This window comes from Eupeodes corollae, chromosome 2, assembly GCF_945859685.1.
Source record: "Eupeodes corollae chromosome 2, idEupCoro1.1, whole genome shotgun sequence".
Lineage (NCBI taxonomy): Eukaryota > Metazoa > Arthropoda > Insecta > Diptera > Syrphidae > Eupeodes > Eupeodes corollae.
The window spans coordinates 109,976,464-109,992,635 of record NC_079148.1 but is presented as its reverse complement, the minus strand read 5'-3'; the positions used below and the strand labels follow the sequence as shown (position 1 = coordinate 109,992,635).

The 16,172-nt window shown below is 34.3% G+C and overlaps 1 protein-coding gene across 3 annotated transcripts; it reads left to right on the top strand.

Moving 5' to 3' along the window:
* Positions 1-891: 891 nt before the first annotated feature.
* On the top strand, positions 892-12,639 carry LOC129944246 (putative uncharacterized protein DDB_G0271606). 3 transcript variants are annotated; one of them, XM_056053563.1, is made up of 4 exons: positions 892-1,869; positions 4,843-5,593; positions 8,844-10,213; positions 10,281-12,639. In XM_056053563.1, the coding sequence occupies exons 1-4, from the start codon at positions 1,822-1,824 to the stop codon at positions 11,334-11,336; spliced, it is 3,225 nt and encodes a 1,074-aa protein (XP_055909538.1). In that variant the 5' UTR covers positions 892-1,821; the 3' UTR covers positions 11,337-12,639. The 3 variants fall into 3 exon arrangements, with proteins under 3 accessions (XP_055909538.1, XP_055909539.1, XP_055909540.1); XM_056053564.1 differs by lacking the exon at positions 892-1,869 and adding an exon at positions 4,430-4,648; XM_056053565.1 differs by lacking the exon at positions 892-1,869 and adding an exon at positions 4,430-4,682.
* The last annotated feature ends 3,533 nt before the right edge of the window (positions 12,640-16,172 follow it).

Below are 16,172 nucleotides of genomic sequence, written 5' to 3'. Positions count from 1 at the left end.
TTGGAATATTCAATCCCCTTGCTTACATTATGGTCAGTATTCAGCAGAGAAAATCAAACGTCAGAATTTTACATTCCTAACATAGTAAGTATCAAAAACTCATTTCAAATCCAAGTCTTTAAATTAAACAGATAAGTTTTTTGAAGACATCGCGTGCTTTGTGAGCATTTTGAACCACCACATCTAAAATTAATACAATTATTCTTTGCGAAATAAGTCAAACTGTCAAGATTTTGAATTTGTCCTTTTTTACGAATTTAATTGTAAACAATTGTGTGATTCGTTAAGTCTTGAAAATTCTATTCAAGATATATTCCAATTCAAATTTGACATTTACTAGTTTTTCTCAACAGAACATAAGCAAAATGGGATCAGTTTTTTTTTTCAATGGTGTTCCATTGGTCACAAAAAAATTAATGCAATCCAAGTTAAGAAAATGCAAATTCCATTATACACATTTATTTTCTTCTTGCACATTTATTCTGATTTTTTAATAATGTAACTTAGACATGTTTCACATTTTTAACCATTTTTACTATTTTCTCAATGTTATTTAAGTCTTTCAAAATGTTGGACTGAAATTTATTGACATTTTCTGTTCTGTAATTTTAGAATTTACCTAAATACTGTATTTTGTGTGGATCTAAATTAAAACTACACACATTTGGAACAAAATTATATCAAATTGTTGTGTGAACTAGCCTTTAAAACAATTCTCCTCCTAAAACTGGAGTACAACGAATACAAATAACCCCTTCGCTGAAACCCATGACCATTTATGCTACGATTTCTCCTCTGGCCTTCTCCTTTGTCAAGTTATCTACTATCCTGCTCTTGAACAAACATGACGTACCATGACAAAAGAGACCAACACCAGACCAGTGCATAAGCAAGCAAGTACAGGAAACACCACGTCGGTCGTTGTTCTCGACTCCACATCAATTTCAGATCAAATTAAATCGGCATTTTTCTTGGCTCAACCTCAAACCTATCGGTTTTTTAGAGATTTGTTTAACAAATAAACCATAATCCTTATGTGAAAATAGAATTTCCCTAATTGTTCGTTATTCAAAATCATTTTTCGTCTTTCCCAGCATAAGCAAGAAAAAAACGGTTTTGAAGAAAAAGCCTTTTTCAATTTTCATATTGCTCACAGCTCACGCAACCCTGTTATCGCATTTACGAGACAACGCGGAAAAGAGAGGGCATATATGGACTACACGTTTAAAAAACCCACGGCTACGGCATTCGAGTACGAGCATACGACTCAACGATTTTCCTCAACTCGTGCATGATTTCCCATCTCTGTCTGACCCACATCGATTGCACTCGAAAAGTTAAAAGAACGTGAGTGCTGAGCGAGATAAAAGAATTAATAAAACTGCACGAACGAAACAACAGCAGAACACACGTAAACGAAAACGAAAAAACGACAGTGAGATGCCGCCATTTTCATTAATTCCACATTCTTTCGTCGATTCTTCTCTTTCAGTTACGTTTCGTCGGTGAGACTCGCGAGTGTTGTTGAATCGAAATCGAGTGTTTGAAAGAAATTCATTATTTTTATATTCGATGCGCGACATATCTGTGCTGTGCTGTGTTTTTGTCCCCGCAGTCTTTTATAATCACACCAAACCCAACACCAATTATTAATTGATTTAAACAAAAGAACAAAATAATCTCAATCTGAACAAAAGTCGCAACCAAGTTTTCTTTCCTTTTTTTGCATAAAATTTGTTGGCGCCGCTGCTGGGAGCGCAAACCTTTTCAGCTTGCTCTAGGTTTTCTTTTTTTATTTTTATTTTTGGTTTTTCTTGTTCAATGATGAAGAGAATTGTTCAAACGACGACGGCGACAAATAATCGAAAGGTAAAAATATGTAAAAATCTAGTAATCTTCTTCACACTCGTTAAAACCTAGCTACCCCCATTTCCCTAAAAAGATAACTTATTTTTCGAAATCTTTTCGTTAGTTGAGTGCATTTTTATTTAAATTTTACACTACGAGTCATATTCGGATAACGCTGCGCCGCCATTGCATATTAGAGCTAGAAATTTCAATTTCCTCGCCATCGCCAGTTGCCGTTGGGAAAAAAAAAATGAAGAAATCGTGTGTGAATTATTTTGGCGCGGCTGCGGTTGAATTCTCGGAGTGAGAGATAAAGGGAGAAAAGAGTAGTTTTTTTTTCTCTGTAAACAGTGATGCCATACCAAGTTGAATAAATAATGCTGAAAATTTATAGGCACCCCCATATGAAGGCTACACTAGAGTTTCAGTTTCAAACAATAGTAAAACGGAAGCATTAAATTACTCATAAGGGGTTATAATTCCTGTATTATGCTATCCGTCAGATGGCTTTGATTAAAATACGTTGGACTCTTGTCAGAATTTCTAAAATGCTGATAAATGACTCAAAAAAAAACATATTCAGCCACATTGAATACAAAATTCATGTTTGGCATCTCTAGCGTAGAGTTGTGTGGTGATAACTTCTTATCTCAGCATTTTTCGAATTTGAAAGTAAATTCGTAATATTTTTTAAATTTCACATCTATGAGTTTTTAAAAAGAGTTTGTGTTTTTCGTACTTCCACGGTAGAGACATTTTAAAATGCTCTGTATGGGCATCATTGAATTATATACCTGTACCTACTTACAATAAGTCAGGATTCGTGTATTTTGAAGGTAGAATTTTATTTAACGAAGGGCAGCTGTTCCTTGCAAAACAAGGAAGAAAACATTTTACTTTGATCTTGTCTCGTGCAGACTTGCATTTTTGGATATTATGATCACAGTTGTAAGGGCTTAATTTGTAACATTTACTGAAGTGAAAAAAAATCCAATTATTGATTACAATAATTTCTTTGTTGGATAAGTTGCTTTGTGCCATTGTGAAATCTACTTTAGCGAAATATGTAACACGCAGAATCAGGAAGTAGAAACTATCGGTACTAATTTTCCAATGTTTTCTGTTAGGTTAAATTTGTCTAATTTTGTCAATGGAAGCTTGGGTTGCTTTTAAACTTAACTCTAGAATACATTTCAAGAGATAATTTTTAACTTTGTTTTTTGAAGATTGCAAAACATACCAAGGTTCTTTTAAGGTTTTGAAATACCTAATTGGTCTTCATATTCGGACAATGCCTAAATTGAGTAATTTTTTATTTTTCCACTTATAAGTGGTTTCAAAAGAGGTTACAACTTTATATTTCTTTCTAATCGTTTGCTAGTTTTAAATTGATAACTTCGGGTTAAAAAAGCTGACAAAACGAAACCATAAAACCATTTTAGGTATCTAAACACTTATTAAAAATGATGGCATTATTTACTATGAAAAATAATATTGATTGTGTTTGACCAATTCTTTGAACATGTTTCAATGAATGTGCTCTATTGGTCTTCAGAAGAAGTAAGGAATTCTTTTCATCACAATCAATTAAAATATTATGGTTCAACAAATTTCAATTCTCGTTTATTATTTAGATCTTCAAATAGTATACTTTGGTCGTTCTTAAAAATTTGTGTTCTCTGTAGCATTATATCCTGAATTTCTTAAGCTCAAATTTAAATATTCTTTCACCTCTTTACCCCCTTCCTTGGCCAGGAACCTTTCTAAGGTAAAGACTAACTACGCACTTCCAAGTCAATTGGTCTCCTAGGATTTGTAGTTTACACAACAAGTTAGTTATACACTTATTGAAAATCGTCGCTTGATTTACTTTTAAAAAATCGTATTTCGTATTTATTTTGTTTCTTCCTTATTAAGATTTTAGAAATGCTAGGAGGCCAATATCTCGAATTCCGTCGTAATCGGAAACTTTTACGAACTCTGTGTTTAACGCGAGATTTTCCGCCATGAACGATTTGTTTATGTTTTTTTTGGTTCCTAAGGTTTCCGATTACGATGGAATTCGTGATATTGGGCTCTTAGGATTTTAAATGTTCTCGATATCCATATCGTGGAGCCAAGTCAATTTACAATTGAAGTTGTTCCAATAAATTAAATGTTCAACAATTTGGAGAACCATAAAGCCCTAAATTGCTTACTAAAGTCAGATGACGCCTGTCATATTGGCTAGACGATCCATTTGGCTTTTTCGTGAATGATCAAAAAAGGCTTTAACCTTCCAAAAACATTAATTTTCCACTTGTTGTTTTGAAAGAAAGTGTCAATACTGGTAGGTTCTGATTGTTTCTTATCTGGCTCGTTGTTCCGTCCGGGGATAAAACAACGAAACTCGTTAAATTCTTCATAATTCTTCCTACCCCAAGCGGAGAAGAGATAAAAAGAGAGAGAGAAAGCAAGAAATGCGCATGTTTTTTCACTATCTTCCCCTTTTCTCAACATATCGAAAAAGGGAAATATTTTGTTGGCTTTTCAAGCTTCTCCTATTCGCTTTTTCTATGCCCGAGAGCGACTTTGACTTGTGTTTTGTATATTTTATTTATCCTGTACCCGTTTGCTGCGTTTTTGTTTTCCCGTAAATGACCATTGGACATAGAACAATAAGTGGAAGTCAAGCAACTGCTCAAGCTGCTAAACTAACAGCTCTGGTGATTCTGTGTCTGGGTGCATTTTGCCTAGAAAAATAAAGACGCGTCGTCGCTCAATTATTCTTACTCTCATCTGTCCTGTAATTTCAAGCAAGGTGTAGTTTTTCTTGTTTTCTTTCGATTTCGAGGGTACGGAAGGGAGAATAATTTCATAAACATTATCAACTATTGCATCTTGATTTTCCATTGCCACCTACATACATATATTCCCAGACCTATCTATAATAAAAACTAAAACAAAAAAAAGAATATTGTAAACAAGCTTTTGTGTGTTGTTTTGTATTCACAGGTGTACGGCGGTGCAACATCACAACAACAAACAGTCAACTCAACAGACATGAATCCAATGAACAGTGCAGTGCGAAAAATACACAATTTATTATCGAGTGGCGCTGTGACCGTGACTGGGCCAAATCAGCCGCGAATCTTAAAACAAAAAGTCGGCGCTACCATTGTTTCATCGACAACAAATTCAGTAACAAACAATGTACAACAACAACAGCAACAAAACAGCACTTCCAACAGCAATAACATTTTGGGTAGATGCTACATATGTGACGATGCAACAAATGGAACTCAAAATCAAATGCTCACAGACATGGTCACCTCACATACCAGCACCAAGTTTCCCAATAAAATTGGTCAACTGGTCGGTGATGCGTTTATGGTTATTGTCAGTGTAGAAGATGTGGTTTGTCCAAGGTGTAACAATCTGATAAACTACTTGGATCGACTTGAAAACGATGTGGAGCGAGTTCGTAATAATATTATGAATTTGCTGCATAAGAAGTATGGTTTAAATGATGATTCGTCGTCGTCAGCATCTATAGCGACATCATCTGTAACAACAGCAGCTCAGACGTTATCCAATGTTGGTGGTGGAAGTGTGAGCAATGTTGGTGGTGTGAGTGGAGTTGTGAATCAGCAAACATCGGCGTCAGCTTCACCGCCCATTAAAATGCAAAAGCTCAATAGCGGCAATGTAGTTAACCGTGTTGTTAACTTAAATGACGATGGGGCAGATGCTCGATCTAGAAAAGGTGAGCACTTAATTACCTACATGGTTATATAATATCATACCTATTTTAAACTCTTAAGATAACACAATTATTTTTAGTTTAGTCGGAATGAAAGAATATTTTAAGTATGACAAATTCTTTGCCTCGAGTTTGATAACTTGGCCGCCAAGATTTGATAATGTTTTTTTTTTTTAAAGGGGTCCCTCTCCTGTTTAGGAGGTAGGGTTAGTTTTAGATACAAATACTTATGTATTTAAATTTAAAAAAAAATAGGTTATTCCAATAAGGGCTTCAAAAATTACCCTATCGAAGAATGTACGTCACTTTATGGTCTATCGGTTTAAATTACGTTAAAAACGCCATAACTTGGTCTGAGCCATATCCAGCTCTTGCGGACTCCGTACACCTAATTTTTTGCACTAACCTTGTTATTGCCTATTTTCTAGGGTGAGAACCACGACCGAAAGTTGGAGTTATTTTAAAGTTACAGTCACCGAGTCCTAATTTCGATGGACATTTTTTATACTTGGCATTCGTTACTCGTTCGTGTACTTTGTCATGATGAAAATGTTGAATTTAAAAAAAAAAATTGACACTGACAGTTAACAATGATAGTGAAGCAGTGCTTCTACAAATTAAATTCAAAGTTGTAAGGTCCCTATTAGAAAACCCATTTATTCCGAATCGAACACAAGAATCGGCATGGTTGTATTTTAGTTAAATAAGAAAGTTATCGTACTTTCCTCCATCACGTCATGTTATATTTTTGAAGGAATAATTTGTCTCTTTAAATGTACGGGACCATTAACATTTCGGTTTTGAGATTAAGTCTTCATTATAAAGGATGGACTTTGTCATTAGGAAAGAAAACCAATATAAATTTTGATATGTAACGAGTCTAGAGTAGGGGGATTATTATATCTTTTCCGTAGACTTACAGACAAAATTTACGTCAGCAAAACTTTAAATTTCATAACCAAGAAACTATTCACGAATTAAAGGCCCAATATTGCCTATTGTCGGTCTAATGATCTTCAATCGCCGCCTTACAAAATTGAGGTGTATGGCACGTTCGTTCAATTGCTCCGAACGCTGGGAATTCGATAAATTCAGCAGCAATATTTTGACTGTGCGTTTGTTACGATAATGAACACATCATACTACTTCAGTAAGGTTTCGAGAAAATTGTCTGCAAAAATCTTAATAATTTAAACGCGATGTTAGATTTTTGAACCAATAAATATTTTAAACACTTTTAGAGAAATGTCGGCCATCACAATCTCTCCACAGTTCTATGATTTTAGTTAACCTTTTCAGACAAAAATCGAATCTATTTCTAATCCTTTAAGACTGTAAAATAGTCGTTTCGTCTTGTTTTAACCATTCCCATTCATCTTCCAAATCCATCTGATATAATTCAGGTAATATTTTCCGACAGTGCAAACCCTTCTGATCTGGTTGTAATTTACAAAGCCTTCATTCGTCCAAAGCTTGAATACAATTCGCATATCTGGCAGGTGCCCTAAAACAAGTATAAATCTCTTGAATAGAATACAAAAAAGGGCTTTAAAAATGTAAATCGAAATTTTTACATCGCTAGAACACCGCTGCAATGTTTTATGCCTTTCGTTGTTTTATCGATATTTTTACAAATAATGTTCTGTCGAATTAGATAGTTCCATTCCACCACTGATGATCATTCCAGGAATGATCATCAGTTTACCCTTGAGGTTAATATCGGACGTACTGTCAAGTACAGAGATTCTTTCTTAAATCGCACATAGAGGATGTGGAATGCTTAGGCCAACTCTGTTTTTCCCTCCCATTTTGATGTTCAGAACTTTAAGACCAGTATGCACCAGTATCTCCTCTTAAATCCTTTCCTATTTTCCTAATGCTCGCACTGTGTTCAAATATAAATAATAAAAGGTACAATAACCCCTTGAGTGCCTGTAAATTATAAAAAAAAAAAACGCAAATAAATTAAAATGGCTTTTCGAGGTTTCCTTAGGTGTACTCTGAGAGACACTTTTTAATTGCAACACATTAACTTTTGGAAGGCTTGATTGCGAAATGCAACATTGAAATGTAAACTTAAGGTTTATCGACTGAGCAGATATTTTAAAGAATTGGCTTTCAAACACAAGAAATACGCTTTTGATTAGAACAATAACACAGAATTAAGTGATAAACAGATTACCCGTTCTCTTTCCAATCATTTCTCAGACTGATTCAAATTGGTGCCAAAATGAATAGTGACTTTAACGTCAAAACACACAACTACTCCTGGCAGGATTTAAGTGGGGGTTAAGTACAATTTAAGGCAGGCAGTTTTAAGTTGTACGAAAATAGTTAAAGGTAGCTAGTTTACAAAGGGTTAAGTTTCTAATAACATTTTCAGAGATTTTGGATCAATAAACCTTATCAATCAAAATCGACACGATTATCTTTAAATAACATCACAAAGTATGTATTCCTTCGAAAATATGTTAGGTTACAAGCCCATTTAAGGGTTTAAATATGTCTGGACCAATCATGGAACAAGCTAGCTCTATTGTCTTTTAGCCTGTTACAAATAAGAATCAAGTCAATTCTAACCTACAACTACTTTACCTATTTTTATGTAAATACTGAAAATTAAATATATGTTAATCATTTTCACTTGTTACAGTTGCAATTGCAAACGCATATGTTTTTCTCAAACAAAAAACTTTAAAGTATGAAGGTTTTAATTCCATTAAACTTAATATTGAATCTTAAATCATCCAATTTTGTTGGACAAAGTTGTAAAATCAACTGGGTTATGGATCCATACACAAGGTTTAACAAAATAATAATTTTAAAATTAAAAATGTTCAAGCAGAGACAAATTTTCTTGGAAATCCTTCTCTCCTAATTAAATTCAAGAAGTTAGTGTTCCGGAAGTTTCTATTGATTTTATTTTTTAAATATTTGGATTCAATTTCCAGGAAAATTAACTTTCATTTGATTAACTTTTTTCCAATGAAAATTATTTCGGTATTTCACATTATAGTAGGATACTATATATTTAATAAGTCTGAATGTGCGAAACAATTCGTGTAGATGATGAAGTTTATTTTATCAGGTTAGGAGACCTTGCATATTTAGGGAAGTTAACATTTGCACAGCTTAAACTATTAACTTATTAGGTATGCCCTCATGCAGCAGCCTTGTTGATTGTATTGCAACTTAAGCATTTCCAATAATTTCTGCTATAATGAATTTTATTGTTCTTTTTTTCTGTTTACAGTGAGTGCTGTTCAACAAATCAAAATAACACCGCCACAAATTCAACAACAGCAGGTAGTACAGCAGCAGCAACAACAGCAACCACAAATGCAAAAAAAAACAACAACCAAAATTTACAAATGCTTGTCGTGCGATTTCAAAACTCAAGATTTGAAGCTATTCAATCCGCATTACGAAACATGCAAACAACAAAATTTCCACTGCAAAATGTGCAAAAAGATGTTTTCGAATTTGAATGCTATGAAACAACATATGACGGAGAAGCATAATGCAACACCATCACAAGCCAATACAATTGCCACCAATTCACAAATTCAGCAACAGCAATCTAATATCGATGTGCACTCGTGTCAATTGTGTCAGGTGAATTTCACCAGTGAGCTGGCCCTCAAGAAACACATGGAAGTCAATCACAATGAATACAAATTGGGTGAAACAACACAGCTCTATACATGTAATCACTGTCAATTCAAGTCCACGGACAAGCAGATCTTTGACGAGCACATGCGGAAGCACGTCAAACCAAAACCGTTCAAATGTCGCCTCTGTTCGACCAGATTCGAAACTCGTGAGCAAGCAACTATCCACGCTAAAGCCCATCAGCCTAATATCTTTAAGTGTGGAACTTGTTCACTGTCGTTCCCCAAGCGTGAGATGCTGGTAAAGCACTTTGAAAGTCATCAGACCAAGGCACAACAGCCTCAACAGCAGACACAGCAAGTTACCCAAATTATCACACAACAACAACAGCAACAACATCAACAACAACAGCAGCAGCAACAACAACAGCAGCAACAATCCCAGCCCCATGTTATAACTACGCAAAAGCTGTTGCAGGAGACAATTGACGAGGCTCTGAGTGAATCCTCTGAGGCTGGTGTGGATTCCAAAGCTATTCGATTCTTCACATGTCACATATGTTCGTTGACTTTCATCCAAGAAAACTACTACAACCAACACATGGAAACACATAAGTCGCAAACACAAAAGAAGACCGCCTCATCAGCGTCCTTAACATCAACTGTCTCTAGTGCAGGCGTAAGCACGACCTCGTCCACATCATCGGCGACCGTCAGCCAGAGTCTAATTCGAGGCGATGGCAAGGACACCAGCGAAGCCGGTAATATGGTAATGAGCTCTAATTCAAACAACACAGCGTCAATATTGGAAGCAGACATTGAGAGCATTTTTGAAAAAATGCATTCCGATAAGTCTGACAATGATGTAGGCGGCAACGGAACAGCTGCTGGGGCAGGAGGAGATGGAGCAGGAGGCGATAATCTGGTAATCACGAGTCAAGAGAATGCTGTCGGTGGAATAACCTTCAATATTACTATCCCACAGCCAGATTCTGCTGAACAGGGCAATGAGGTGAGTTCGAATTTGAAACATAGATAATTTTTTAAGAATTGTATATATTTGTATTTGTTCATTGTAGGGTGATGTAAAACAACAACAACAACAGCAGCAACAACAACAACAGCAACAAAGAAGTGGCGACAACTCCTCAGCACCGGTCGCTGTAAGCATTGATATGCCGGTGTTAGATCATCCGGACGAGGGCATCGATAAGTCGGCAGATTCAAGTGAGAAACCATCCTCCACCGATGAAAGTTCGAAAAAACCAAGTAGTCCTGCAGGCGCATCAGGATCGGCCGCCCAACCAGTAAGCATGCCAAGCTTAGATGATGATAATGAGGCTCATGACAGTAATAGTCAGCACTCGACTCCAACAATGGAACAGCAGCAATCACAGCAAGAAACACAGGTTTCCGCTAACACAGAATCAGAAGAGCAGCAGGAAGCTCAGCAACAACAACAGCAGCAACAAGAACAGGCTGAGCAGAGTCAAAATGAAGAAAACCAACAAAATATGGCGAATGCCGATCAGGTTCAAATGGAACTGGATGAAATGCAAGCCGGTGTCGAAGGCGGTCAAATCAAATTCATCCTCAACGAGAACGGTCAACTGCTGCAGCTGGACAACCACATCATCACCGATGCCGATGGCAACCAGATCTTGGTTCAAGACAGTGAACAGATTCAACAGCTTTTGCAGAGTGTTGGTGTGCTACAGACCAGCGACGGTCTGGATGGGGAGACCCTTCAGATGATCGGCGACAACAATCAAATGGTGATTGTGCAGCAAGGCGACAATGAGCCACAGCTTATCGATGCATCTCTACTTAATGCCGACGGGCATATCGTCATCCAACAAGGACAGGACGGAGAGTTAGGAGAGGGCGCGCACGTTATTGGTGAAGGTGGTGTTCGAATTCCCGTCTCGGTCTCGTACACTGCCGATGGACAACCTATTGTGCAAGTCACTCAACAGCCAGACGGCGTTGATGGCAAGGAAATGGAAGGCACAGTGATTACCACCACAGCCGGTGGTGAAACAGCCGTCACTCAAAGCCTCTCCCAAGCGCCCGGAAGTTATTTCGCGTTAGAAGACTTGATGCAGCAGCCTGAACAATCAAAAGCCTCGGATTAGACGTTTTTGCATTGAACAAGCAGACAAAATATTAGATGCTGCGTCTCCTCGTTTTGAGGTCAAGATGAGGGTCTGGCGCCCAATGATTGCAAAATAAAAATGGGTAATTGTAAAAAAAAATCACCATACCATTATCATCATCTCTAAGAAAAAGGATAAAATTGTTAGAATTTATTCGAACGTAAAAAAACACTAATTTTAAAAAACCCTCCCCCCTTCTTGTAATGTATATATTATAAAATATTAATTTAAATATTTTTTTTCGGCTCGGTTTTGAATTCTAAATACACAAACTGTTCGCTATGCATAGAAAAAAATATGGTTTAAGGTCGCTAGTGTGGTATCTCTTATTTTTACCCCAAAAGCAAGAAAATAAAATTAACTTTTACCTTCAAAAAAAAAAAAAAAAAATAGAAAAACCCCGCGGACTTAACACAAATTGTCGTTTTAAGGAATCAATGACTAAATATGCATTAAAAAGTAAACAAATTATATTTGAAAGAATTAAATATTTACCAACACTATTTTATCATCATCTAATATTATTATTATTTTGTAATTAAGCTACAAACTGATTTCAGTTGTTTCAAAAATTTGTTTTGAAAGAAATTTTGAACAAATGATTTTAGAAAAAAATACAAAAAAAGTAAAAAAAAATACAGAAAACAAAAATCAGTTTAGACCGTTATTTTCACCCGAGTATATAAGAGACAAAAAAAAAGAAATATATATAATATTATAATTAAAAATGTTAAATATAAGTAGTCATTATATAGAATATAACCCAAAACAAAAACAATAAACGAAAAAAAAAAAACTAATTAATAAAAATATTCTTATAAAATGTTTATTTTTGATTTTAACCAACAAAAAAAAACAAACAACAACGCTGTGTATAAACTTATTTAACGTATTGTTTTACTTTCTTCATTTAAACAAAGAAAAATAAAAGATATACATAAAATCACTCCTTTCCAAATGATGATTAATCGTTGAAAAAAAAACAACATAGGGTAAAACAAAACAAGAAATATTACCAATAAAACAAAAATATGCTTTTCTTCTATTAAAAAAAAAAAAATATGAAACTGTTTAACTAGCAAACAACAACAAAAAAAGTATCATTTAAATATTTTATTTTCTGATTCACACTGGCAAATAGATTTTTAAAGTATGTAATTGCCAATAATTCATTTATATGCAATTGAACTTTATTTAAACTTATTATACAACAGGTAAGATATTTCAAAGAGAAATTAAGAAATAAAAATTGAGAAACGAGAACAAAATGTTGTTTTATTTTGAAGTTCTTGGTTTGAATTTCGAGTGGTTTTGTAACGGTTGATTTAATTATAGGAAGGAAATGCTATTTTCGAGTATCGATGTTGAGTAAGATGTAAGAGATTTAGATGGGAATGTGAGGTATTTCGTTGAGAAGAGTTGTTCGCTTTGGCATCACTTTAAATACGCAACTCATACTATGATTTATGTTTCATTCAAGTTTAATTTGGTCAACCTTTATTTTAGTGGATTTTGATAATGGACCCTATAGGAAATCTCGAGGGGAATTTTAGCTCCCACGGAAAGTTTTATTCCCAAGAAATACTTTTAGTTAACGTGAGAATACATTTTTCCCAGTAAAAAAACTACCAACATTGAAAAAACAAAATTATTTTCGGGGATCAATTTCGAATTGCGTGCAGTGTTATCAACGAATCATAATTAAAAAAAAAAAACTAAATTTAAGTTAGATTTCCCTTTACAATTAAACAAAATATCCCAAACAAATTCCCCATCCATGTGAAGAAAGAAAACTTATCCGAAAGCAAAACCAAAATAACAAATCAAACTTTCAACAAATGCAGATTAATGTACAAATGGAAAATCAGGCAAAAAAATAAATTTGCATTTATTAAAAATTATAAATTAGGTACATAATAAAATTCTTTCTTAAACTATAGCCGCGTTTTATTAGCACAATGATCTAATCAGCTTCGTGGTTGGATCTTAATTTGAAATCCAAAATTTATTTCTCTATTTCGCAAAGAGAGGGATGCAATTTGTAATATAACATGTTAATGTTGGTATCACTACCAACTATTTTAAGTATAACCCATATTGCCATAGTTACATTTCCATCCGACAGGAAAAAATTATTTTAAATAGATAGTAAGCAATTTCATTTTTATTTACTTTTTATCTTAAACACACCAAACAAAAACCTTTGACAAAATAAAACATAAATTAGTGAACTTAAAATGAATAAGTACAAAAAATGTATATTTAGCCCAATAAATGGATATTATTTTTCCCTAAAAAGAACAACAAAAAATAATCATGAACTAAAATGTTCTTTGGGCAACTCTACTTTAATTTGCTTTATTTTGAAATGTCACTTTTGAAAGAACGAATTTGACACTGCTACCAAACTTTGAATAATAAAAAATATGATGATCCAGCGCTGTTTTATTATCATGATCTGATCCCAATCAGATCATGGTGATAATAAAACGCGGCTTATGTAGCATCTAGAAAAAAAAATTCTTCGGTTGTTCCTTGTTTTATTATTTGACAGCTAGACAAGTCTACCAACATAAAAATAAAATAAAACTGCTGCGGATGGGCAACTGTGGATTCGTTTTCAGGGAAATAAAATTGGGCTGCAGATAGCGATGCCAAAAAAACACGTCTAATGCTAAAGTCTTTAATAGAGTCGAATCCAATGCATTAACCCCTATCATGGAAATTGATCGGAGAAATTTCCATTGAGAAGAAAGTTCCGATAGGAAGATCTTTTTCATTCTTCCAAACCGATTAGGTGAATAAATAATGACGATACGAGCCATTTCTTTCGATTTCCTGAATATTCGCTTTTCAAATTGCCTTTTACTACTTTTCCTTTTCTTTAAAAAATAGTCTTAGTCAAAGTCACGAAATAACAATTGATTAAAAAAGGACTTATAAAATCTTTTCCTTACAAAAATTGCTCACCATTACCATCCATCTTAAAACATACCGTCACGCTTCGCATAAAATTATATGCGTTATTATCTTTAATTATTTTTGAATGCATTCATCGCAGTAGTTTGACATTTCCGAACGTAAATTCGTGCATTATGGACAAATCGCATACGATCCAAAGTTTCTTTTGGATTGTTTAACCCCATATGGAATTTTTATTTATTTTTTGGTATGGAATCAGAATTGGTTAAAAAACAGATTTCATATATTTTCCGCCATTTTTTGAATTTATTTTATGAACGCACCCTTTCACTAAATGTCAAACTGTCATTGTCAATTTATTCACTATAGTCAACATTTATAAAATCGTAAAGTATACACGAACGAGCAACGTTTGAACATAATGAAAACATTGACCATCACTTTAAGAACCTTAACGTGAGTCTCGTCCTATCTCAATTTATTCGTTAATAAACAAAATATGCAGTGTTGGAGCTAAACCCAATTTATACACAAAAAAAAGTTGGTGTGGTTTGCATTTCAGCGGTATTATTGGGCCATATTTTTTCGTCGACGATAACGATTGCCACGTTACCATGATAACCGATTATTTTTGGTCCAAAGTGAACGATATGGACTTTGGTTTAATCAGATTCGTGCCACAAAAGCCACACAGCAGACGTTACAATCGATGCAAAACCTACCCGTGGAGGCCAAATAGACGAATTCAAGTTGCATTCAAAAATGTTTTGATTGTTTTTCAAGCCAATAATAAAATTTTTGAAATACCTCAAATAGTTTGCTTTTTATTTTTAAAAAAGGTTGCTCATTGTAAAACTCTTTATAAAACTTACAATTTTGGGACTAATGGTCGAAAAAAAATTAAATCAAGACACCAATCTACATTACTTAAGTGTATTCCAAATTATATCAAAAGTAGGGAGTTTCTTAAAAAATTGTGCAGGAAGGATGATTTAAAAGGAAATAATTACTCATCGTTTATAGACGTCAACAACAACTACTGTCCCTTCCTTAAAGTTGTAGTTTTTTGACAGATTCCTAAAATTGTCTATCGCCTTTAAAAGGTACTCAGGATTGCAGTGACGTTTATTTACAAATTATCGATAACAGAATAATATTAATAGTTTGGAATCACTGTTTTTTTTTTTTGTTGTAAACGAATTTTCTGTTTTTTTTTTATATGCAGCAAATTTAAACCCTGGGTACCTTTTACCTTTTCTGTCTCATCGTAAGTGATACCATCAAGTTGAGTTTCTTGAATCCGGTAAAAATCAATGTTATTAAAGTACCATACATTTTGGCACGTATACTTCTTCGGGACTTGCTCTCAATTGTTCACTTTTCTTTATTTTGCTTAGCTCTCTTCTGTGCGAGGATCTAAGCGCAATACAATATCCAAAGTGGCACTTTCGTCAACATCCATTTATTTTTGTAGCAGGTTTTCCCGCAAGCTTTGTTTTTTTTTCAATTTTATTTTTATATTTTTGGCTTTTTGTATCCCAGATAGCAACCTCATTCTACAGAAATTCTAAAAACTCCTTTATAAAGATGTGTCATCTTTCACGATGTTCGCTCGACAACATTCATATGAGAAATGAGAATTTGTTCGCAAACATCGCTGTTTGCATACAAGCCCACGAGAGAACAAACAGCGAACACGATCAGGTTCACCAAATATGTTCCTCGTGTATGCCTAGCTTAAAACAGATGTGCAGCTTTTTTCGTGCAGCGTTCTTATGGGTCCAGGCTTAAAGAAAGGTTGAATGATGCCAAAAAACACTGATATTTCTTTCGCTAAAACCATACATTATAGTTTTCAAGTTATGAAATAGATTCAGACGTTTAAAGTAATAA

Excerpts from the sequence above, each read along its gene's own strand:
- LOC129944246 (XM_056053563.1), top strand. The coding sequence starts at position 1,822 with ATGATGAAGAGAATTGTTCAAACGACGACGGCGACAAATAATCGAAAG. Across the intron at positions 5,594-8,843 it reads AGATGCTCGATCTAGAAAAG|TGAGTGCTGTTCAACAAATC; the intron begins GTGAGCACTTAA and ends TTCTGTTTACAG. Across the intron at positions 10,214-10,280 it reads CTGCTGAACAGGGCAATGAG|GGTGATGTAAAACAACAACA; the intron begins GTGAGTTCGAAT and ends TGTTCATTGTAG.